Source organism: Plectropomus leopardus, chromosome 11, assembly GCF_026936395.1.
Source record: "Plectropomus leopardus strain MGB_pleo_1.0 chromosome 11, ASM2693639v1, whole genome shotgun sequence".
Classification (NCBI taxonomy): domain Eukaryota; kingdom Metazoa; phylum Chordata; class Actinopteri; order Perciformes; family Serranidae; genus Plectropomus; species Plectropomus leopardus.
Window position 1 is genome coordinate 17,882,522 of NC_142186.1, and position 25,363 is coordinate 17,907,884.

Here is a 25,363-nt window from a genome sequence, read left to right on the forward strand (position 1 = left end):
TTAAATAAATATCCAAGTTGGTCTCTGTAGTGAGTGCAGTGAGAAGTAAGAGGGAGTAAGCGAGAGTCTGGGGCATGATGTCCATCCACAACTCCTGGATATGGAGAAGTTACTCAAGAATTGCGTTTGGACAATCAACATCAGACTCCCTGTCAAACTTCAGATGAACAGCACTAGCATTTCTTAGCCCTGGGAGTAAATCCTGTGGAGATGATGGTTTAATAAAATATCAGAGGACACTAATTAAAACACATGAAGAAATATCTATTAAAAAACACTGACATGTTTAAAGTATTTGTTCAAGCTCTTGCTGTTAGGAGACTTAAGTATTATTAAACTGCCAAAAGAAAGCATATTGCACACTTAAAAATGTAATTCAAATGTAGCTATTAAAACAATTAAATATAGGTTTGTACCACTAAATGTTTTTTATAATACATCTAACTTGTCCCTTCAATTCCTTTATAGAAAACTGAGATATTAGTAAATTAACTTCTACTAACAGACGAAAAAAAAAATTGTAATACTCACACCATGTACCATCAGTAATTCAGTGATAATAGTCCCAAATAAGCAGAAGTTAATCATTATCCCTATGCATATGAAATATCAAAGTTTCTCATTCTTTTTCAAATATTGTAAAGTTCACTCTCCTCTGCATCCGTCTTCAACCGCTGCTTGTTCAGTTTGTCTGTCCATGTCCCCTCTCTATCTCCTCTCCTCTATCCATCTCATTTCATGCAGGAGTGGGGTTACCTAAGAGACCCAGCCTGAATGGAGAAAATCTCTTTTTCTACAATTAACTGTGAAAGTGACAGAAGGAAAAGAAGGGAGGGATCCACGGAGGGGTGCATGCTCAAAGAAGAAAAGAAGAGAGGTAAGGGCACAAGTGCGCATGGCAGGTAGAGAGATGTAAAGTTAAAAACTAATATTTGTGCTCATTCTTGAAGTTTCAACTTCAGAAATTTTGGAGTAAATTCACATTATGACCACAGCTTTGGTTGTATGTTTGCACCCTCAGACAGTAGAACTTAGTCATTGTATTTAAGATTTTGATTTTGTAAATGTATTCTGTATTGAATTCAGTAAATAATGTTTATGATAGAATGAGATGTATATTGAAGGATATATTTAATGTCCCACGGCGGAAAAATTTTCACGCACACTCTTAATAAATATATAAGTTTACATTTTGTAGCACCTCACACTTGAATTGGGATTAGGGCAAATTAGGCTGCATTACACTTATCCCAGTGAAAGTGAATTATGTCCATCACCATAATCTCTAAAAATGCAGAGGGAGTGACCGCTGGGTTTCCATGGAGAGATGTACACAAAAGGGTGTGGCGTGGGAATGTCCTCAGGGGTCAGGAGTGAGGGTGAAAGGGTCAGAGGTCAGAGCCAGCTGGACAGCACACAAGAGGAGACGAGGGTGAGAAAAAGAGGTGAGGGGGTAGTCCACAGACTGACTGACTGGACCCAACGGGACATTAACATTGAACTGATTGGAGGCTCACTGACCAATGCCTATTCAGGGAGAAACTAAGCTATGACACACTCATGTGTAATGGTCCATGGTAATTGACAAGTGACAAGACCCTCATTGTGGATGCAAAAGCAGTTTTCAAAATGCAGCGGTGGATTACAAGCTATACGCACTGATATTCACTCGTTATATGGAGTAATTTAATTAAATTATGCAAACACACTCAAATACTGATCATAAGTATTAACACAGGATAATGACCATGTATAAAAATACGAAGGTCACTTCTTTCCAAAAAGAGGCCTAAAGGCGTATTAGGATATGTTTTACTTTATTATCAGTTTGTGGTATAAGGACTCCCTTCAGTATGCACCAGTTATCACCATTTGTTTTTCAAGAGTTTTAACTGACAGAAGTTGTAATAGTTTAAAGTAGTAAGCACAGTATGTTTTTGAGTTGTATCAGTCTTTACATAATCAACATAAACTTTAAAGGTATACTTAAACCACAAAATGACTATTTTTATGTCAAGCAGTGTTACCTCGAACTCATGAAGAAATCTTTCTCACATGCCTCCAAAGAGAATGGCAAAGATATTGATTTATTGACTTATTAAGAACTACATTTATCAACAGTAACACTTAATCTCACACAACTCGTGCAGTACAATCCAAGTCTCATTAACTAGTCATATGCTCAGTACTTCTCAAACACATGCATTTTTGATAAAAATCTTTGTATTGGAATATGAAATAAAAAAGTTTCATTTTCAGTTCAGTTTTTAAGAGGGAGGTTTTAGAAAAAATGCATGGGTTTGGGAAGTACTGAGCATATGTCTGGATAACTGACACATGGATTACCCTGCACAAATTGTGTGGGGGGTTTGTAAACAGATGTTTTGATATAGTTTTGCTTTTGTTAAACATGGTCCCCAATCAGTTAATTGATATGTTTGTCATTTACTGTAAAGGTGTATGAAAAACCCCCAATGTTTTCTTCACAGAGTGTAAGAAACATAGCAGGACTAATTGATTTACAAATAGTCATTTTGTGGTTGAAGCACTCCTTTAACATGCCAGTAAAGCCCATTGAAACAAGTATCTGGAGCCATTAAATCCAAATAAGTATGTTTTGTGTAGTGAAAAGTTAAAACATGAAAAATAAAAGTACACAGGTTGCACATTATGTTTATCCAAAAAGCTGTATGATAGCAGTGAAAGATACCACTGTTGCATTCTGCCATGCAGTTTGAGACTCAATGAAAATGTATCATTTATAGTTCCCATGGTTGTAGATGGTCCGTGTACCTCAAGGGTGCAGACAGGAAGGTGAGTGTCTGTGGCTCTGTCTTCCATGTGGCTGCTAGTGAAGGTCAGGTCAGTGAGGGCAGCAGGCAGTCTGGATCGGGGCCACACTCTGGTGGTCTGAAAAAGACAATGTTGGGGCCCAACCCAGGGGGTCAACATGCAAATAGTAACCCCTGAGTGAAAGGCAAAGAGCAGATCAATGTTCTCACATTACTCTTGCTGCCCATGACTGTGAATGTGCACGCCTACACACCACATGAGGTTTTCATATCTAATGACATTCAAGCTTAACAATAGAGAGGGCAGCTGTGTTTTAACAAAGGTGGAAGTATGACATCATCAGTGAGCATTAGAATAAGCATCACATCTCTGTTAGTCCATCAATTGTGAAAAATATTATATTGAATTAATAACTGTTAAAAAAATAATAATTTTGAAACAGCAAAGTATGCATCAGCAGAACAAATGGGTTGTTTGTCCATACAGCATTAAGTGAGCTGCAACAACATTGTTATCTGAAGTGACTCTGGCCGGCCACACTCACTCAGTGCATGTGTAGCAGATGAAATTCAGTTTTTCTGTCTCAGGCAAGCCTACCCACTGCTGCCTCCCAGTGGCCTCAATGGCACCTGTAACACCACACTCATATTTCCCTTCAGGCCCTTGTCCAGGGGCCCAGTTTTGATAACAGCCTGCAGTTTGTTTAGTCCAGAACCAAAAGTTAAATTTACAAGTGTAGCGTAAACCTAACCAAACATGGAGTGATGTAGCGTTCTTTGCCTTTTCAGCCACCTTTCCTTGAATGTCTTTGTTGGTAATGTGGACAAGATCAACATGGTGCTCCTTGCAGTAACCCATAGCTTCAATCCATGTCATATTTTCCTGGATTAGTATCAGGTTTCCTTCAAACGGATGAAAACAGAGTGTCATTTATCATGCAAATGTATGCAAAATGGACACAATGTGATAATTCGAAACATACCTGTAGCCACACTTTGAATGTTTTCAGTGGGTGTTAGGGTTGAGTACTGTGCAGTGGTCTGGGCTGAAGTCCCCATCAGTGTTGTTAAAGTAGAAACACCGTCTGTAGTAACTGTTGCAGTGGTTGTGGGAGGTTGCTGTGTTTCTGTCACAGTTGACATTTCTGTTGTCGAATTGTGGACCTCAGTGTTTGACATACTTGACACAAGATCTGTGGTATTTGGTGTTGTCATTCCATTGGAAGTTGTTGCTTCTTCTGTGGTAACATTAATAGCCTGTGAGTTATTGGTGGTATCCACAGTCAAATGTAGGCCTAACGTCGTCATGACTTCTGACATGTTTGGAAGAGTTGTCAGATCCACTGTTGGCTGATCTGTTGTAAGCGTCTCCTGTGTACTTGCTTGATTGGTGGTTGTTGGAATTGATTTCCTTGCTGTAAAAGTAAGTCATGAATGAATAGACATGAGTTATAGATGCAGTTATGTTGTTGTTATGGTGCAAGGTTCAGTAAATTTACAGAAATCATGAATGCATTTAAAAATGTATATTTATTTGTTAAAACAGGTAATGTAATATAAGCTTTGCAACTTGATTGGACTGGTTTAAATAAGTGGATCTGGGTAATTAAAGGTCCAGTGTGTTTGATTTAGTGGCGTCATTGCCGTTAAACTTCAAGTTTAGTTGCAGGTCCTTTTTGATTTTGTCAAGTCGAGTCTAAATTCATCAAGTTTGTGAGTCGGGTCTGACTCAAGTCTAAGTTATGTGACTGAGTCCATATGTCTGATAATATTACAAAATATTACATACACAAGACCACTTTTCTGACAGAGAGAGCATGTAATACAGCAACTTACCACCACGACAAACAAATTTGCGCTTGGTGCTGCATTTCAGGTCATTCCACTTCCCTTCATCTCTGAACACAGCAACAGTACAAGCCTGACCTTCATTGTAGTTTGGCTGATTGGCTCTCCAGTATCTGAATGATGTTTCGCTCCCATCAGACCACTTCCAGGGATCTTTGAAGAGGCCAATCCACACATTTTGTGACAAAGACACATTACGTACTGCCTCATTCTCCTCTGCTGAGTGTATGCTGATGAGATCAGACGACAAGCCCCTGCAGTGATTCTGAGCGTCCCTCCATGATTTGGTCTCATCAACAAAAATTAGACCACTGGTATCACTGTTGCCTGAAAATCCAAAGGTTTGACATTTTATACAAAGAGATAATACTGATGTTGTGCATTTAAACATTTATGCCATCTGAAATAACTCTGACCATAATATTGCTATCTCGCTTACCATGACAAACAAAACTTTTTCTAGTTCTACAGTCGCTTTCAATCCACTCCCCGCGTTGATCCATTTCTACACACGTATCTTCATTCTTTATTTGAGGTTCTCCTGCCTTCCAGTTAACAAAATCCACTTTCTGATCAGGCCAGGACCAATGCCATGTCGACTCGTCTCCAGCCTCCAGTCCTATCCAGGCTCTGATAACGTCACTTGGAACTAAAGCGATCAAATTATCAGTATCTGTTGAGTTGTGAATTGTAGCTAAATCTGTGTACATCTCCCGGCAATAGTGCTTTGCCTCTGTGTAGTTCTTAGAAATACTTATAAGGTGAAAATCCGAAGATCCCGCTGTGAAGGAGCAAAACCCTGTGAAATTACAGGAGGCATATTACAGCAATTTAAATAGCAACAATAATAAAAGGCTAATTCTTTTCTTCACAAATAGCCAACTACATTAATGCATGTGCATCATGCATTTAAGAATATGATGGACAACAAACATGAAAGGTTCAAACCTGAGATAAAAAGCAGATACAAAGTTTGAGTCTCTTTTGTTGCGCAGAATCTGTTTTCAGGCATGATCAACAGCAAAACAAAAAGCAGTTAAGTTAATAATCAGTTATGATCTGTTGCCGTCTTACTGACGGTGCTGTAAGCAGCACAGTCTAAAGTAAGAATGCCACTTGGCTTGTTCGGAAACTCCTCTTCAACAGGGGCTAATGACAGAGCAGTTTATCAGGATTCTCTCCCCTTCTGTCTTGTACATGCTGTACAGCACATGGCTTCCTGGTCTGTTTAGATGGAAACAGATACTTCAAATACAGTGATAAAAAGGGGGACAGCCTTGTCAATCTGCGGATATATGTGTGATCTATGATTTTGTCATTGTCTGGCAACAGGTTGCGTCAAATAATTACACATAATTACATTAAGTTCCCAGGACACAACTTGGACAGGGTATATTAAAATTACCCCACCTCCCTTGGACAAATAACATCCAATCCAAATGGGGCTTTTTATATCTTGTCCAGCAGTGACGTGGTTGGTCAAGAATGAAGGTGGGCATGTTGTTTTGCAAACTGGGAAAATTGCAAACCTCTTTCCCATGTCTCCCTTCCATATCCTATATTGCAGACAAATACTGACAATGAATTAGCGCATACATAACACATAATTTATCATGTAAAATATCTTTATATCACCCACCTTTTCGTGTGTGTGTGTGTGTGTGTGTGTGTGTGTGTGTGTGTGTTAGATATTGAAAAGTCAACATAAGTCCATCTGAAAAGTAAAGACTATCTGTTGAATCTTGTATAAAATGTTACTTTTGGGGGGTCTGCATCTTACTTAGAGCAGTACTTGTGACAAGGCGGTCTAGTTTCCTTAAGACAAAGAGTTTTCCTTGAGAAAGTTTGTTGTCAAAGTGTCAAAAAACGTAAATGCTACATTAGTTTGTATCCATGGGTTAAAAAAAGTTTTCAAACTAATTAACAGCTCTGTTCTAAAAGTAGCCTACATCTCATTTTTAACTTTAAAACAAAGAAGTGAACTGAAGAACTCAAAAAATTACAAAAACAAAGCACTTAAATATTTTAGATGGTGAAAGATGATACTGCAGGACACCACTGGAGCATAAAAAAGTTGTGCAATACAGAATGTTCCTCTCCTGTCAAAGGGAAAAGCATTCCAGCACTTCTTGTAGGTGTGGCTGACCAAGAGTTGGCTCAGATTAGATGTGTTGTGCCAGAATTAGGCTTCCCAAAAAAACACAGCATTACTGTTTGAATGTACTGCGATTTTCCATCTTGATTGTTAGTGCATCAATACATCATGGTAAACGTGATTCCTGTTTTTCCATGAAAGGTGTCCAAGAAGGAGTCTTTTGTCCATTATATGCACATTTTCAGTCATTTTACACGACACACAGAATGCATCAGTGATATACCTTATTAAACCTTTTTTGAAGGTCATTTACTCAGTTTAAAAACGATAAATTATGCGAAATGTGTATATAAAAACCGTATTGTAATCTATTATAATTATGTAACAAACGCTGCTCAACATTGCTAAACATGGAACACGCAGTTAAAATGAATTTATATCAGTCTGATTAAATAATAAGTCAAGCGGAACACAAACTGCAGGAGTGTCATATGACAGCGCTGTTATGGGTGGTCCCATGAGACATTTTGGCTCTAGGGATACTGGCACCGAGCCACTATGGCCTGTAAACAACAACAGCGGCGTCAAGTTGAAGTAAACTGGATCTGAGTGTCGGTCCGTAGTCTGGCGTTGATCTGATTACAACAAGTACAGTGAAGCTGTTTTCAACAATGCGTCGAAGGTGTGTCTGGTGAGTAATTTCAACCTTCAAACGACCATGAGCTATTTTGTCAGCAACTGCTTCTTCAGACTGAACCGTGCATGAAGCTAATGTTAGCCACAATAGCTACGTTATTGCTGCTAACAAGCTAACCCTAGCTCGCTAGAAAACACCGCTATTTTTGCGATTTTGTTGAAGTGTTTTGATTTCCGTCGTGTTGTCAAACTTCACATTTCTCGTTGATAAACGGGGTATGTTTTTATTGTAGTTTTACTAAAGGTTGTGCAATGCAATATAAACCAGACATGTAAGTCAAAGCTAATGTTAGCATTCGTCAGGGGCTTTCGAGCTTTTATGGATTTGTAGCTAGCTAGCTAGCTAGTTAACGTTTAAAGAAAACATAGTGTACTACTTATGTGTTGCGATCGGTAAAACATTATACAAATACTCATTTATGAAGAGACCCGTGGGCACAGGCCCTTTTGTTTGGCTTTAGCTGTTTACATTTCCTGAATATTGTTTTCCACGGATTAAGGTTAATGTCAACGTTACTGCGTATCGTTAGCAGCATTTAGCAAACGTGTAACGTTACAGCGATGCCAACAGGGGCTAGCTAACAACACTGACTAACGTAAGCAAATGTTTGTGTACTTTATGAATTTTATAGTTTAAATCAAGATTCGCATACTAAAAATAAAAAGTGTTGCTTAATCTCAGTGTTCCTCCTTTTAATGCGATTAAGTTGATGAAGGCGACACATGCAAAACAATTCGGATTTTGGGCGTCTGTTTGGTACATAAATGTTTTCAATAACATCCTTCCACCACACCACTCTGTTTTGCATGTAGATTAGTACATGTCTTAGTTATTTTAGAGCTTGAATTTGATAGATTGCTTGATGAATATTTTAGTTGGGGAAATGTGGAGCTTAACGTCATTGTGTCCTCAAACAAGGGTCACCACACAACATTTATTATTTAACGTTTATTTTCTCAGGTATATATTTGTGTACTATTCATCAGTAAACGAAGAAATGCCATCACATTTACTTAAATCCATGATGTCTTCAAATTTCATTATTTAGTCTAGCTGTTATTCCAAATAACAAAGATATAAAGATTTTTTTATTGCATTAAACAGAGATAAAGTAGCAAATTGTGCCACAGACAGGACAGCTGGGACAGCTTTGAAACATGACTAAAATGTTTAGCAGATTCAAATTCTGTTGATTGACTTATCAAGTAAATGTTTTCAGCTCAGTATGCAATCCAGACCGATTACTACATGGACAGATGATTGTTCAAGTTTGACCAAAAAACTAATAATTTTCTTTTGTGTCACCCACAGATTGATATCCTTCTGACGGGACCTTATCCTCTCCTGGGTAGCTTACTAGCCATGTCCTCACAGCAGCCCAACAGCTCAGCCTCCAACAGCCCCACCAACGTCTTGGGTTCTCCTTTCTCAGTCATCAGTCCCTCACTCAATCCTCAGGTGGTCTCACCTTCTCTGGGATTTGGACCCATCAGCAACAGTCAGGTAAGTGAAAGCCATTAGAAAGTTCGTGAATACATATTTTTTATTTAAGGGATTAATCTGCTGTAGTTTAAGGGCATTGATGTTTGTTTACATGCGTTAGAGGCTAAACATGTTAGTTTTGGCTACTGCGGTGCAGTCTTTTACAGTGTGTTCAGTACAGTCAGTTTTCAAAAAAGGAGATTTTAGGTGACGCAAAAAGAAGTATTGACAGTATTTTAATTATTGTCATTTTTGCTGTTTCATGTGTCCAGATCTCTTCTTCAGCACCCATATCAGGGATGCATTCAATCAGCAGCTCAGAGGATATCAAGCCTCCATTTGGCCTGAGGCCCATGCCAGCTCACAGCCCTGGAATAATGTTGTCTCAGAAACGCATGTGTGTCATCTGTGGAGACCGCTCTTCAGGTGAGTGAGTGTGCTAAGAGCAAGATTAGCAGAAGTGAAACATCAGCTGGAGACTGTTTAATTTCATTCTAGTGTCGATAATCCCCTGCTCTCCTATGTTTCTGCCTGTTTTTCCTCAACATTTTAACAAAATGGATCACAGTCACTATTGCTTATAAAAATACAAAATGTTTGCTGGACTGTCTCCGTCACTTTGTTCGATTGTACCATTAGCCTCTAACTTAACGTTTTTTTGTGTGTGTGTGTGTGTAATTTACAGGCAAGCACTATGGAGTGTACAGCTGTGAGGGCTGCAAAGGTTTCTTCAAAAGAACTGTGCGCAAAGACCTTAGCTATACCTGCAGAGATAACAAAGAGTGCCTGGTTGACAAACGCCAGCGCAATCGCTGCCAGTACTGCCGCTACCAGAAGTGCCTGGCCATGGGCATGAAGAGGGAAGGTATGCAAGGAACAGAATTGCCTTAGAGGTTTAGGTTCATTTTGAGAGCCTCTTTGGTTACTGAAGGTTTAGGAACATGTTTTGTTGTTCCATGCAACAATACAAAGGTGACTTACATTGAAGTTTCCTGCAACATTGAGTTAAATATGCATTTTTATGATGATTTCAAAATTGGCAGTGAATTCGATTTCTCAGAATATCTAATTATACCAAAGGAAGGCCATTTAAATTGATTAAGTTATATTGGATTAGTACTATTTCTGGAGTAGGTGAGGGTGGATGCTAGATTAGACAGATTAGATAAAATAAAAGGTAGAGACGAGTGTATTGGGGCTGGTTTATATAACTAACCCCTCTCCATCTCTTCTCTTCATTTTCTCCTATTCTACCCTTTCTCCATCTTTCAATAGTGATCAAACATGTAAAGTGGATAAAAGAAGATGGAAAAGATGAGGGATGGATGAGTATGACATTAAAATATTAATTGGATATTGTATTTTTATGCTACTAAAGGAATTAGCCTGTTGTGTTAGACGTGCAAAATTGCTATCTGGGGGATAAATGTGCGAAAACATACCCAGAAATGATGGAGACTGAGGATAGACTGCTTATAATATCAGCAGTCCGAAAGCTGCAGTTATTTGTTGAATGTGTGTATTTAAAATCTGATGGAGCAGATTGGTGCTGAGGCAGCAAAATATAAAACGCTTTCGTAGGCCACAAAGTCAGGCTCTCAAATCTACATATATGATACATGTATTAAGAGAGCTGTTGCATTTTTATTAGGTCTGCACAGCTCTAGATTTAAGCATATCAAGTGTGTATGCTCTGCTTTGCCACCAGTTAAACCACCATGTCCGTTTGTTGTGGTTGCACTTTTATCTGAGTGTCTTATCTGTCAGTGAGGTGGATGGATTATCTGTTACAGAATCAGTATTTTCAAACAGGTTCTGTTTTTTTCCTCTCAGTTTGATTGAAGGAAGTCCAAATACTTTGGATCAGACAACAGCTTCTGTTCTACCAAGTCTCAGTCAGATCACAGTCTCCTTTTTTGGTTACTGTAGACTCCATAGAGACACTCACTCTCTTTCTGTCTCTCATTACATTTTTTATACTACCGTTAACTTTTAACAAACTTCACATGCTAGTCTCAGTTGTCCTCATGTTGCCCTGTGCTGGTAGGAAAGCACCACTCTGGTTTAGGGCTGCTGTGTCAGAAGGGGTGGGAAATTTATTTTTATTTTTAGATGCATTGTGATTTTGTCACAAACGATTTAGTATTTGATTGTGAAATATTAGGCTAATGCATATAAACTAACTGGAAGGCATGTTAATAACAAACTTATGCATGTAATTTCAATTTGCCAGCTACTATACTTCTGTTGAGATAATGGAAGTAAATTCATCTGACTTTTGTCATGATGGATATTAATAATGCTATCGCAAATGTGTTAAACAATAGAAAACATGGAAATGAAAAATCAGTATGTTCAAAGATGCATTGAGAAACATTTTATAATCGGTTCTTAACTCCTTGAATCAAAATCAGATCTTGAGGAATCTACTGTAGAGATTGTCAGGCCCACACTTCACACATAATTGACAATAATCTATTGGATGCCATGCTTTTGAAATTCAGCGCCGCTGTCACGATGACATTTGTGTCGAGACAGTATATAATTTGAAAAGGAATTTCTCAATGTAGCAAAAATCCTGCAAAGATGCAGAGCATTTTGCACAATATCACTCTCTAATGCATACATTCATCACTTTATGTTTGTCATTCTTAGTATTTACCATCATCTCACTCATTTTGTGCCCCCACCACTGTGCAGCGGTCCAGGAGGAGCGCCAGAGGAACCGTGAGCGTGAAGGAGAGCTGGAGTTCAGTGTCGGAGTGAATGAGGAGATGCCCGTGGAGAAGATTTTAGAGGCAGAGACGGCTGTGGAGCAGAAGACTGAGCTGCACTCTGATGGCGGTTCTGCAGGCAACTCCGTGAGTGCTCACAACATCGCAGTCAAGAGAATTCTCAGTCATCTGTTTTTTGCTGAAGTATGGTGGCTTGGGCCCCGTGTTTTTAGAATAACTTCATTAAAAACATGCTCTGAAATACATGCTTACATAATTTCTAGAAGTTTTTTGTTTTTGTGGTACATCTAAGAAACATGATGTTTGTTTTGCTTCAGCCCCATGATGCAGTCACCAACATCTGTCAGACTGCAGACAAACAGCTGTTTGCCCTGGTGGAGTGGGCAAAGAGAATCCCTCATTTCTCTGAACTGCCCCTCGATGACCAGGTCATCCTCCTGCGAGCAGGTATGATCGAACACCTGCAGTCATGAATGATCTGTGTGAAACTGCACCTTCAAAATCAACACAGAGAACAGATCAAACATGGTATGAAAGGGGCCCTGCAGCTAAATCATTAAACAGCATGGTAATGATAAGCTCCGACATTAACAGTTCTGCTCTCAGTGCAAGAGAAATGAAAACATTTTATATTTATTTAGGCTACATTAACACTTTACAGTTTTTTCCTCCCTCACTCCGTTTCTAATTTTCAATAAAGGTGAAGACATTCGTCTGTGATGCATCATTCGCTTCTCACAATCTCTCTCTCCCCAGACCTCAGCTCTTTATGTTCTCTCTCTCTCTCTCTCTCTCTCTCTCTCTCTCTCTCTCTCTCTCTCTCTCTCTCTCTCTCTCTCTCTCTCTCTCTCTCACACACACACACACACACAAACAGAAAAACAAATACAAACGCACACACACGCACGCACGCGCACACATGCACGCACGCACGCGCACACACACAGATCCTGCTCTTAGTAATAATGGTGGACAGGTTACACGACACTGGAGTCAGTGCTCACAGTGCTTTTGCAGTCGCTGCCTAGATTTGTAATTTATACACAGAATATAAAATGCATCTGAGAAAATAAAGCAACGCTAACTCTGTTCTTTAACTTTTTGTTTGACAAAAATGACAAAAAGAACCTATAGCAGAACTGTATTGATAAGCTGTATCGGTAAGAGTAGTTGCATCATCAAAATCTTGAGAATACCCAGGTTGCCTGGTGGCTCAGTGGATAGAGCGGCGCCCCGTGTGCAGAGATTGGGTCCTTGCTGCGCCGGCCGTGGGTTCGAATCCAGCCTCAGACATTACCTGTCCCAAAACTTTTTAAAACCCTTTTAAACTTAGATTACAAGGGCAACAGTAATCTTAACTTAAGACACAACAGTTGTTGCATATCAATCAAAGTTTTCAGTTTTCAGTTTTCAGCTTATTGTCCACAGTGCTTTCAGTAGCACCACAGCCGATTCCCCCTTTTTGGTCAGACAGTCAGCGAGATGAGATTTTGCATCTGACCAGAGCACCTCCTTGATTTTCTTAGTCTGTATGAACTCCTAAATGCTGCTTATTTCTAAACGAAGTCTCTTCTCTTTGACCTGTTTTGTTGACTTAAGAGCATCAAACAAAGTGAACGGGGGAGCTTTCAGTTCAGCATTTCCTGTAGTAAGCTCAGAAAGCTCTTGTGTTTTCTTCTACATGTAGGAGTGTCGGTGTTTATGTGTATTTGATACATAGGTATATCAATATATAGAGAGATGTTGGTTTTTATTTCTTAAAATATTTCATTTATTTTTCAATATTTAAAAATGAGAGCAAAAAAAACAACAAAAAGAGGAGTATTAATGAAATCCTGGTTTAAAATAGTCTTGGCTCTGTGGGGCATCAGTGGCTGAGTGGATAAAGCAGGTGCCTCATACTGCATCAGCCTCAGGTTCAACTCCCGCTCCAGGCTTTTTAGCTACATGTTGTCCCCACTCTCTCCCCCTTTTACGCTGCTGATCTGTCTGGTCTAATAAATAATCTAAAGAAAATAGTCTCAATTTTATCAAGATTGTGTCAGTGTGACTGTAATCAATACCAGAAAACTGGCTGTCATGATTGTATGCAATACAAAAAAGTATAGTACCATAAGTATAGTACCATAGTACCAAAAGTACCATGACAACAAAGAAACGTGAATGATAACATCCGTGAAAACCCGCAATTATGGCAATAATGTTGATGGTATGAATATTCGTGTTTGTTGATGAATAGATTAACATAGATTAAAAGGATATCTTACAAATGAATACACAGTGTAATTTATTTGAAGATGGCAGTCTGGAATTCTTTTTGAAGGTTTTTTTGTCCGGTTTTATTTTGAAACCCAACTGACCACTTAAGTGTATGCAGCTGTAGGGGAAGGAGCGCAGAAGAGAGTGAGGGGTCAATCGACTACCAGTTTGGGAAAACGGAGGCAGAGTTACCTGGTGTGAAGACATTATGTTGTAGTTGATGACCCAAGAAGTTTTACAGGCATTAATAAGTTAACTTAAGTTTGTAAGTGTGTTGCCCTGGCACACTATGGAAGTGACTCGCAAAGGTGGGGGGAGCTAGCAGCTGTTTGCGACAGCAGGAGTGTATCCTGATGTGTCAGGATACACAATGAACGGAGATCAAAACTTTTTTTTATAGCACTGGTTTGAAGCTTATAGAGGCAACTTTTGGACACACTTCAAAGATTTCCCTCTCAAAAACAGCCATTCATTTTGAGTGAAATTTCACCTTAAGCACTTCTGCAGTGTTTTTCACAGTTTTCACCGTTTTTAATTTGTCAGGTTGGAATGAGCTCCTCATCGCCTCGTTCTCCCATCGCTCCATTGCTTTAAAGGATGGCGTTCTTCTGGCTTCTGAGCTGCAGCGCGACAGTGTACACAGTGCAGGAGTCGGGGCCATTTTTGACAGGTACATCGATGAGACAAAAAACTGCCAGCATACTCAAAAATAAATTGCTATTATTGCTAATGCCTTTGTTAATGCTGTATGTGTCTGTGTGATTAATGATTTTATTTAACACAGGGAGAGTGTGCAGAGTGCAGAGGTCGGCGCCATATTTGACAGGTAATTTCACACGTTTGTAAGATTTATGAATGTCCTTGAGTCAGTATTGTTTGTGTAATTTTAACATTATGCTCTCTGTATTTCACACTCTAAAACCTTTTTAAAATAACAACAACATGTAAAATTTAGGGTTCTTACGGAGCTCGTCAACAAAATGAGAGATATGCAAATGGACAAAACAGAGCTGGGCTGCCTCCGAGCCATCGTCCTGTTCAATCCAGGTGCCTCCTCAATGCTGATATCCTCATGAAATTTTAAAGTGAAATGTGAATTTTTAAGAATCTCACCCTGATGAAAATATTTTCTTTATTTTGCTGCAGATGCTAAAGGGCTCTCCAACACTGGTGAGGTGGAGCTCCTTAGAGAAAAGGTCTATGCATCATTGGAAGCCTACTGCAAACAGAAATACCCAGAGCAGCAGGGAAGGTAAATGCCCGCTCCTATCACAAGCTTGTGTTTTAGTCTGCTGCATTTACTTTACATTGTAAAATGTCAGCGTTAAATATTGTTAGTGCACTGGTTATCTTATCCAACTAAAGGATGTCTTCTTTGCCCTGTGCAGGTTTGCAAAGCTCCTTCTTCGACTGCCGGCACTGCGATCCATTGGCTTGAAGTGCTTGGAGCATCTCTTCTTCTTTAAGCTGATCGGTGACACACCTATTGACACTTTCCTTATGGAAATGCTTGAAGCTCCCCATCAGTTGTCTTAGATAGGAAACGCGTACTGTGGTTAGGTTTAGATAGCTGAAGTCTGGGAAGCTGGAGTGGGACTGGAGTGGCACTTTAAGTTCTTTGAAGATTTGTCAATTTGTCTCACTGCTGTCTGGGTTACACTATTTTAGTGCAGCACAGATTTGCTCTTTAGACCAAACCCAAGGCTTGGCATGATCTACAAGCTGGTGCTATATGTTAAAATAACTTCATGAGTACCTATGGTTAAAAAAAAAGTATTTTTAAAAATGTAAACATTTACATATTTCCCTCACAGGAGCTATAATTTGGGTATACATTTTTATATAAGCTTTTTAAACACCTCAAACATCAAGTTTCAGTTGTTTCTCCAACTGAACTGATCTCCAAAACCTATTTTTAAAAGGAAGGCAACCTGAATCATGTATGCATCAAGGGCAAAGTCTCCTTTTTTTAATTTCTAATTCAAGCCAGCTCTAAAAGAATATAATTGTACCAAACAGTTACCGGTAACTGTGTCCAACAACAGCTCTGAGTCTACTTGAGTCCTTTGCAGAAGATAAAATCCTAACAGTGACCCTGCGATAGAAGACAAGTCAGCGGTTGCATCAGTCAGGTCCGACTTGTCCGTGTTGATTTAGGATCAGCTTTATGTGTCTGGTAATATACAGTTAGTGTTGTTTACTTCTTTGCCATTTTATAAAACTAATCACTTTGTGGTTAACGATTAAACTGCACTGCACACTTGCTATGTACTATTTCTAAAACACTTTTTTAAACGCCCAGCCTTTAAATAGTTGGGCGTTTGTATTTTGGTGCTATTTCAGTAATAATTTGACATCATTGGTGCAGATGCACACCAAAACCACAAACCTAAGAAAATATGCAAAACTGAAAATCCCTTTGTTAATCTTTGTTAAAATGTAGCAATATAAAATGTTAACAGCATAAAAGCTTTCTGCTTGTCAGTCATTGAGGGGTTTTACAAAGTAAATTGCGTCTGGTGGAAAGGGAATACTCCATTTTGTAATTTATCTATACAATTCAAAGGTACTGTGCAAAAGTAATCGTTCAGGGAAAATGTATATTGATAAATTTGAATTATGATCAGGATATACAAATTATATAATTCTTAATATGTGCCCTTTTTTAAGTTTTCAGCTAGTATAAAGCAGAACATGTCTTGGGTTGCACTGGATTTGCTGAGACTGTTTCAGCTGATTTTTATTTTTTGTGCTTTTTTTTTTTTTTGATGCTCAATTGTATTTTCCAACCCTCCCCTCCCCCCTTTTTGTAGGTAGCTGTCTTGTTCATAGTTTATGTCTCTGCAATTTATTAAAAGCAAACCATAATCACATTTAGATCCATAACACCTGTGGACATATAGGAATTTTAAACAAGACCAAATGAGGTCTGTATGACGGCCATGTGCAAACCCCAGATGAGCGATACTGGTTAAGCTTGTCATCGACCTCTATATGCTCTTGAACATAAAGTGACTTGAAGCATGGGTTGTGTGGACTGAAAATAAAAAGGCTTAAGTTTTACTGTTTGCTTTTTCTTTCCAAAATGTGTTAGATGTGACACTTATTTTTCTAAAACCCAATTTAAAGATACAGGAAAAAAATAACAACAAAAAAACAAAGCAGTCAAAAGACGTCTTAATGAGCCTTTTTATTGATCTTGTTACATAGTTTTTGGTGTGGGCACAGATGCAATCGAAGCCTTGGTTGTATAGCACTTGTGTCCAAGTTCCACAGTGATGTTATGGCACAGGCAGCAATGTTTGTGTGTGTGGTGGGCTTAAATTAAATTAAAAGAAAAAAATGTTGAGTGCAATGAAATCAAAAGGCTTTTAAGGGATTCCACAGGACTAGCTGGTGAATTTCATCACTGCACGTTTCACCACATTTTTTCAGCTACAGTCTGAAGTAAAAAGGTTTAATAACACAAACCTACAGCTCTGAGAACCAAAGTGAACCTCCTTTTGTATCAAGCAGAAGTGACACCTTTTAAACCATGCATGGCTTGGTTTGCTTAAATTATATTTAGAATAATACTGCTTTTAGTCTATTATACACTATTCTACACATGGAGCAAAAAAAAAAAGAAAAAATAACAACATAAAGACAGTCATGACATGTACATCATTTTACAGCATTCCCCCTATATTACTTAACACATCTCTTCTGTGTTGACAAATCAGTACAATCTGGGAAACACGATGAGTTTTTCCGCTCATAACTTCAGTTCTACTAAGTTGCATGCTACACATTGAGTCTAAGGTGCTGAATAGTTTTCAGTTAATCTAACAAAAGAAAACAAAAACATGTACTGCTGGTGTGGTTTTATGTAGCCTTATGATGATGTCGCGCTAGATTATTGTTTCTCTCAATGGCTGTGTTTCCATCACAGTGAAAATTTGCTATTGAAGTTACCATGCCATGATATGAATTGAAATTATGCATGTTATAAATTTAGCCAAGGCCATTCCAAATTAATAGCACAGTGAGCTCATCAATAGTCAAAAATAGACCTGCATAATAAAAAAAGTTAAACTGTGGGTTCCCCATTTACATGTTTTAAAATAGATAAATAATGGAGATTTCATGTGTGTCTGTTTTACTAATTATCATTTAACCCCTGATGTTCACATTCATAGTTAGAGAATGAAGCTCCACGTGTGCAAATCACTGAGACCTCCAGTGATGCCTGTTGAACTGTAAATTAATTTGGCCTGGTCTATTTTCAACATTTTAACCTAGATCTTGACTAAAGTAGAACAATGCAGGTCCTTATTCTACAGTAAGGCAACAGGATACAGCTAATGTGCATGACCAATCCCTAAGTTGTCATAAATACTTTAAAGCTATCTTCATAACATTATTTGATCTAAGACATAACATGGGGGTTTTTTGTCTTTTTTTTTTGCCAGGACAAGTTTAAAAACACTGGTTAAAAATAAATCACAGCTCGTGAACGATATACGTCGCAGTATTATCCTCTCGCCGCCCTCGCAGACTGCACATCTGTAGTAACAATTTCTTGATTATATGTCCCTGAAAACATCTTAATAAATAACTGTCTCTGAAAGGCACTCTGAGATGTGCAGCTCATAGTTTCTAGAAAATAAAACAACATAACTGTGAAGATTGCTCACCAGTAACACTGCGCCTGCCTTCCTTAAACCATCTCAAACTCTTCAATCAGTAAGAATAAGTCACATGATTTGTTTAAGCTAAAACTGTTGATGAGCATTTGTCAGAAACTAGTGGAATCACCAGTCTTAACATCAGTAACTGACTGTTATCTTTAAAAAAATGTTTCTCTGATCAATTCCTTCTTATCTAATCAACTAACAGACATTTGAGACAAAGCCTTCGATCCTCATCTGCCTTGAATGTGTCCACTTAAATTAGACTTTAAAAACTGTGCTACTGTTCTTTTGCTGGTTTAATTGTTGAGTATAGTTTCAGATGTCAGTGGTTCATCAGTGTCAAGGATTTCACATTCCATTGATACCCAACTTTTACATCCAGTGCAAATGTTCCTTATTTGAGCACCCTCTTGAGCAAAATAAAAAGAAACACAAAACTACCACAGTAGTATATAACAGAATAACCCTCAAAGCCATCTATTCAACAGATGAAATGTCTTTCAGTTTGTCACTAAAGCTGCAGCAATGACTTAAAACCCAAGCAGCGGACAGTTTAGTGTCTGTGCCACACCTCTTGCCCTTTGGATTCAGTCAAGGCCGCTGAGAGTGAAGCACACGCACTGCCAACTCTTTTGATGCCCTCCGCCTTAAAAAGCACATTTTTGCGCAGGTGTTTGTATGCAATGTCATGTTCTTAGGATGATTGTAATTAAGCCTTGTGAGTGCACGTCATCAATGTTTATCCAGCGAAATCAAAGCTTAGTGGTTTGAATGCAGCGCTCTGTTTATGCTCTCTTTTTCCATCAGTTCATGAATGAAACCTTTTTCCACTCTCTTGAGGAAGCACTTATGTCAAGCTTATGTGAACAAAACGCATTAAGATGAGGTCAACTCATCAAAGCTGGAGGCAGGGAATTTAGTGCTAAGCCAGAGTGGAGCGGGCTGCCAGGTTGAATGTGGGCACTGGAGGGGCAGTGAAAGGGCTTCCAGGCGTCCTCGTTTCCGGCTCACACCTGCATCTCTGAACCACTGGACAAGCCAAGAGCGTTTGCCTCCTCTGTTGTCAGACCGTTCTTCAGTGTCCTTCTTACTGTGCAGACAGGATAAAAAAGTGTATCATTGCAGTGTTTGCATGTGCAGCTGGTTAAATTTCTCTGTGTATAATAACAAACGATGACACTTTGCTAATAGTTGACAGGACTCACATGATTTCCGGTTAGCTCTGGATCGTCTCCTCTCCCGAGGTTGTGTCCGTTGGCTGGGCCCCTGAGTGGCTGACCTAACAATCCTCTCCATGATCTCATCAGCTGTATCATCTGTGCAGTTCATTGGGTCATCACTGACAGAGCACCATGGGGGAACACGCCCTAAAAAAGAAAGGTAAGAATCAGATCACATTACTGTTTTTTTTTTGTGGCATACATTATTTATGACATGCAGTGCAATTGCTATTTTTTGTTTTCAGTATGTCTTCATATGATGTCACATCGCTGCCGCCACACTTGGCAGGAGTTGCCTCTTGCACCTTTTGTGTTAGCTTGAATTATTCTCTTCAATCACCCTTTCATCATCCGAGGGCAGAGCCATGTGATTCAGACATTTTTGACTTCAGACATTTTTGATACGGTTTTCAAGTAGGCAACCCTGCCCTAACTGGTGTTTCATCGAAGGGGCTCAACAGTAGAACCAGCGTCCTGGAACCACCCCACCAGTCGCTCTGGGCTATATATCACTCTGCTCTGCCCGTCCTCTCCACTGCCAGCCTGATTGCGCAACTGATCACTCCTCTCCTGCCAAAGCCGTTGAAATCTGCCTCAGCCTACATGGTGATGTCTGTGGCCATTTTTTTGTGGGCTTGATCTCTAACCCAAGGAACTCCAAAGGCTCCCCAGACTGTCAGCCCTGGGAAGCCCCTACAGCCCACCTCCAACAGGAGGTTCCAGGCTCTCCATCCCCTCTGTTGGATTTTGAGGATGAGGGTCTGATATTTCCCAAGCTTGCTTTCATGTGCCTCAATCCTTTCCTAAACACCAGAAGTAAAAAAAACCCGTCTTAGGTCTCTTCACCAGACCATGGTGTTTTTGGCCGTTTTTACATCATCCTATGTTATGGTGTGTCTTGGCACGCTATTTTATTTGGTTTAATGTGGTTTGCAAAAGTTTTTTGGACATGTCATAGTCTGACATTTTTGCTGTACTATAGCCTTGCATTGTTGGTGGATTTATGGACTTGCGATTTTGTGGTGTTTTTGGCCATGTGTCTTGGCACGCTATTTTATGTGGTTTAATGTGGTTTTCAGCAATTTTTAGGACGTGTCATTTTTTGACATTTTTGCCATACTATAGCCTTGCATTTTTGGTGGATTTTTGGACATGCTATTTTGTGTTGTTTTTGGCTGTTTTTGCAACATAATTTCCTATGGCGTGTCTTGGAATGCTATTTCATGTGGTTTAACGTGGTTTTTAGCAGTTTTGGTGACATTTCATATTTTCACATTTTTACCATACTATAGCCTTGCACTTCTGGAGGATTTGTGGACATGCTATTTTGGGGTGTTTGCCGTTTTTTGAAAATCCTTTGCTATGGCGTGTGTTTGGACGCTATTTTATTTTGTTTAATGTGGTTTTCAGCACTTTTTAGGACGTGTCATTTTTTGACATTTTTGCCATACTATAGCCTTGCTTTTTTGGTGGATTTTTCGACATGCTATTTTGGGGTGTTTCTTACCCTTTTTAGAAATTCCTTTCCTATGGCGTGTCTTGGCACGCTATGTTATGTGGTTTAATGTGATTTTCAGCAGCTTTTTAGGGCGTGTCATTTTTCAACATTTTTGCCATACTATAGCCTTGCATTTTCGGTGGATTTTTCGACATGCCATTATGTGCTGTTTTTGACCGTTTTTGGAAAATCCTTTGTTATGGCGTGTCTTTGCACGCAACTTCATGTAGTTTGAAGTGGTTTCCAGCACTTTTTAGGACGTGTCATATTTTGACATTTTTGCCATACTATAGCCTTGCATTTTTGGTGGATTTTTCAACATGCTATTTTGGGGTGTTTTTTGCTGTTTTTGACAAATCCGTAGGTATGTTGTGTCTTTGCACGCTATTTTATGTAGTTTGAAGTGGTTTCCAGCACTTTTTAGGACGTGTCATATTTTGACAATTTTGCCATACTATAGCCTTGCATTTTGGGTGGATTTTTCATCATGCTATTTTGGCATGTTTTTGTCTGTTTTTGGAAAATCCTTTGTTATGGCGTGTCTTTGCATGCAATTTTATGTAGTTTGAAGTGGTTTCCAGCACTTTTTAGGACGTGTCATATTTTGACATTTTTGCCATACTATAGCCTTGCATTTTTGGTGGATTTTTCGACATGCTATTTTGTGTTGTTTTTGACTGTTTTTGGAAAATCCTTTGCTATGGCGTGTCTTTGTACACTATTTTATGTGGTTTAATGTGGTTTTTCAGCACTTTTTAAGATATGTCATATTTTGACATTTTTGCCATACTATAGCCTTGCATATTCGTGGATTTTTCAACATACAATTTTGTGTTGTTTTTGGCTGTTTATGCAACAGCCTTTGCTATAGAGTGTCATTGCACGCTATTTGACATAGTTTAAAGTAATTTTCAGCACTTTTTAGGACGTGTCATTTTTTGACATTTTTGCCATACTATAGCCTTGCATATTCGTGGATTTTTCGTCACGCTATTTTGGGATGTTTTTGGCTGTTTTTGGAAAATCCCTTGCTATGGCGTGACTTTGCACTGTATTTTATGTAGTTTGAAGTGGTTTCCAGCACTTTTTAGGATGTGTCACATTTTGACATTTTTGCCATACTATAGCCTTGCATTTTCGGTGGATTTTTCAACATGCTATTTTGGGGTGTTTTTTGCCGTTTTTGGAAAATCCTTTGCTATGGCGTGTCTTTGCACACTATTTTATGTAGTTTAAAGAGGTTTTCAGCACTTTTTAGGACGTGTCATTTTTTGACATTTTTGCCATACTATAGCCTTGCAATTTTGGTGGATTTTTCAACATGCCATTATGTGTTGTTTTTGACCATTTTTGCAACAGCATTTGTTATGGCGTGTCTTTGCACGTAATTTTATGTAGTTTGAAGTGGTTTCCGGCACTTTTTAGGACGTGTCATGTTTTGACAATTTTGCCATACTATAGCCTTGCATTTTCGGTGGATTTTTCGACATGCTATTATGTGTTGTTTTTGACTGTTTTTGGAAAATCCTTTGTTATGGCGTGTCTTTGCACGCAATTTTATGTAGTTTGAAGTGGTTTCCAGCACTTTTTAGGACGTGTCACATTTTGACAGTTTTGCCATACTATAGCCTTGCATTTTTGGTGGATTTTTCAACATGCTATTTTGTGTTGTTTTTGGCTGTTTTGGAAAATAATTTGCTATGGCGTGTCTTGGAATGCTATTGTATGTGGTTTAACGTGGTTTTTAGCACTTTTGGTGACATTTCATATTTTGACATTTTTGCCATACTATAGCCTTGCAGTTTTGGTGGATTTGTGGAATGCTATTTTGGGGTGTTTTTGACCGTTTTTGGAAAATCCTTTTCGATGGCGTGTCATTGCACGCTATTTTATGTAGTTTAAAGTAATTTCCAGCACTTTAAAGGACATGTCATATTTTGACATTTTTGCCATACTATAGCCTTGCATTTTCGGTGGATTTTTCATCATGCTATTTTGGCATGTTTTTATCTGTTTTAGAAATTCCTTTCCTATGGCGTGTCTTGGCACGCTATGTTATGTGGTTTAATGTGATTTTCAGCAGCTTTTTAGGACGTCATATTTTGACATTTTTGCCATACTATAGCCTTGCATTATCGGTGGATTTTTCGACATGCCATTATGTGCTGTTTTTGACCGTTTTTGGAAAATCCTTTGCTATGGCGTGTCTTTGCACGCTATTTGACGTAGTTTAAAGTAATTTCCAGCACATTTTAGGACGTGTCATTTTTTGACATTTTTGCCATACTATAGCCTTGCATTTTTGGTGGATTTTTCAACATGCTATTTTGTGTTGTTTTGGGGTGTTTTTGCAACAGGATTTGCTATGGCGAGACTTTGCACTCTATTTTATATGGTTTAATGTGGTTTTCAGCACCTTTTAAGACATGTCATATTTTGACATTTTTGCCATACTATAGCCTTGCAACCCCTCCTGAGCTACCACCTTATGTGGTGGAGGGGTTCACGTGTCCCAGTGATCCTAGGAGCTCAGTTGTCGGGCTTCATGCCCCTGGTAGGAGTCACCATGGCAAACAGGTCCTAGGGGAGGACCAGACAAAGCGTAGCTCACAAGACCCCTATGATGATGACATCAACCGATGGTCCAGAGTTCCCCTAGCCGGGCCCAGCTGGGTCACCGGGCCCCCTGGAGCCAGGCCTGGGGGTGGGGCTCGATGGCGCGCCTGGTGGCAACCTTTACCCATGGGCCCGGCCGGGCCACAGCCGAAGAGGTGACATGGGACCTCCTTCCGTGGGCTCACCACCCATAGGAGGGGCCGTGGGGTCCGGGTGCAATGTGAGCTGGGCGGCAGCCGAAGCGGGGGACCTTGGCGGTCCGATCTCGGCTGCAGAAGCTGGCTCTGGGGCGTGGAATGTCACCTCTCTCTGGTGGGGAAGGCCTGAGCTGGTGCGCGAGGTTGAAGTTCCGACTAGATATAGTCGCCTCACCTCGACGCTTGGCAGACTCGGAACCAGTCTTCTTGAGAGGGATGGACTCTCTTCCACTCTGGAGTTGCCACTGGTGAGAGGCGCCCGGGCAGGGGTGGCTTAACCATGCCCCCCGGCCTGCGGAATGCCTGCGATGGAGTTCACGCCCGGTGAATGAGAGGGTAGCCTCCCTCCACCTTGGGTTGGGGACGGATCCTGACTGTTGTTTGTGCCTATGGTCCAAACAGCAGTTCAAGTATCCACCCTTTGGAGTCCTTAGAGGGGTGCTGGAGGTGCTCCTTCTGGGGACTCCTCGTTCTGCTGGGGACTTCAACGCTCACGTTGGCAGCGACAGTGAGACCTGGAGGCGTGATCGGGAGGAATGGCCCCCGATCTGAACCTGAGTGGTGTTTTGTTATTGGACTGTGCTGCATACAGATTGTCCATAACGAACACCATGTTCAAACATAAGGGTGTCCATATGCGCACTTGGCATCAGGACACCCTAGGCGCGGAGTTCAATGATCGACTTTGTAGTCGATCGTTGGACTTATGACCGTATGTGGACACTTTCGGGTGAAGAGAGGCGGGCTGTCAACCGATCACCATCTGGTGGTGAGTTGGCTCGATGTGGTGGGGAGGGCGCGGTCAGACCTTGGCAGACCCAAGCGCATAGTGAGGGTCTGCTGGGAAACGTCTGGCAGAGTCTCCCGTCCAGAAGGAGCTTCAACTCCACCTCCGGAAGAGCTTCGACCATGTCCCGGGAGGCTGGGGACATTGAGTCCAGTGGGCCGTGTTCCGTGCACTCCATTGCTGAGGCGGCCGACCGTGCTGTGGCCGTGGGTGGTTGGTGCCTGTCGGGCAGCAACACCCGAACTCCGCTGGTGGACACCGGCGGTGAATGCCGTCAAGCTGAAGGAGTCCTATCGGGCCTTCTTGGCCTGTGGGGACTCGAGGCAGCAGAACAAAGTACCGACAGGCCAAGTGGAGTGCAGCGGCCGCGGCGAAAACCGGGCATGGGAGGTTGGCAAGGCCATGAAAAGGCGACTTCGACGGCGCGAAGAGGTTCTGGACCACCATCCGGCGTCTCAGGAGGG

The 25,363-nt window shown here is 40.1% G+C and overlaps 3 protein-coding genes across 9 annotated transcripts in view; 1 reads left to right on the forward strand and 2 right to left on the reverse strand.

Moving 5' to 3' along the window:
• Window positions 1-1,800: 1,800 nt before the first annotated feature.
• Window positions 1,801-5,846, reverse strand: LOC121945956 (uncharacterized). The gene is made up of 5 exons (XM_042490343.2): window positions 5,589-5,846; window positions 5,080-5,439; window positions 4,629-4,967; window positions 3,776-4,207; window positions 1,801-3,695 (listed from the first exon to the last, which is right to left on the reverse strand). The coding sequence occupies exons 1-5, from the start codon at window positions 5,650-5,652 to the stop codon at window positions 3,334-3,336; spliced, it is 1,557 nt and encodes a 518-aa protein (XP_042346277.2). The 5' UTR covers window positions 5,653-5,846; the 3' UTR covers window positions 1,801-3,333.
• A 1,408-nt stretch (window positions 5,847-7,254) lies between these two features.
• On the forward strand, window positions 7,255-16,971 carry LOC121945389 (retinoic acid receptor RXR-beta-A). Of its 2 annotated transcripts, XM_042489539.2 has the most exons (12): window positions 7,255-7,426; window positions 8,744-8,935; window positions 9,187-9,340; window positions 9,600-9,779; window positions 10,190-10,243; window positions 11,615-11,775; window positions 11,967-12,096; window positions 14,452-14,578; window positions 14,693-14,734; window positions 14,864-14,955; window positions 15,055-15,160; window positions 15,297-16,971. In XM_042489539.2, exons 2-12 carry the CDS (start codon window positions 8,795-8,797, stop codon window positions 15,442-15,444), a joined length of 1,335 nt encoding a protein of 444 aa, XP_042345473.1. In that variant the 5' UTR covers window positions 7,255-7,426; window positions 8,744-8,794; the 3' UTR covers window positions 15,445-16,971. The 2 variants fall into 2 exon arrangements, with proteins under 2 accessions (XP_042345473.1, XP_042345476.1); XM_042489542.2 differs by lacking the exon at window positions 10,190-10,243 and having other exon boundaries at window positions 7,256-7,426.
• A 108-nt stretch (window positions 16,972-17,079) lies between these two features.
• The window catches only part of fhod3b (formin homology 2 domain containing 3b), a 139,833-nt gene continuing 131,549 nt past the window's right edge, over window positions 17,080-25,363 (reverse strand). For all 6 annotated transcript variants that reach the window (XM_088084150.1, XM_088084152.1, XM_088084151.1 and 3 more), the window contains 2 exons: window positions 19,787-19,948; window positions 17,080-19,671 (listed from right to left, as the gene is read on the reverse strand). In XM_088084150.1, coding sequence (XP_087940276.1) covers window positions 19,589-19,671; window positions 19,787-19,948 — 245 coding nt within the window. In that variant the 3' untranslated portion in view covers window positions 17,080-19,588. The remainder of the gene's footprint in view (window positions 19,672-19,786; window positions 19,949-25,363) is intronic.

Coding starts and splice junctions, on each gene's coding strand:
- LOC121945956 (XM_042490343.2), bottom strand. CDS start 5,652: ATGCCTGAAAACAGATTCTGCGCAACAAAAGAGACTCAAACTTTGTAT. Junction 4,208..4,628: donor CAAATTTGTTTGTCGTGGTG/GTAAGTTGCTGT, acceptor TTACTTTTACAG/CAAGGAAATCAATTCCAACA. Junction 3,696..3,775: donor CATTCAAAGTGTGGCTACAG/GTATGTTTCGAA, acceptor ATCCGTTTGAAG/GAAACCTGATACTAATCCAG.
- LOC121945389 (XM_042489539.2), top strand. CDS start 8,795: ATGTCCTCACAGCAGCCCAACAGCTCAGCCTCCAACAGCCCCACCAAC. Junction 10,244..11,614: donor AAAAGATGAGGGATGGATGA/GTATGACATTAA, acceptor ACCACTGTGCAG/CGGTCCAGGAGGAGCGCCAG. Junction 14,579..14,692: donor GTCGGGGCCATTTTTGACAG/GTACATCGATGA, acceptor TATTTAACACAG/GGAGAGTGTGCAGAGTGCAG.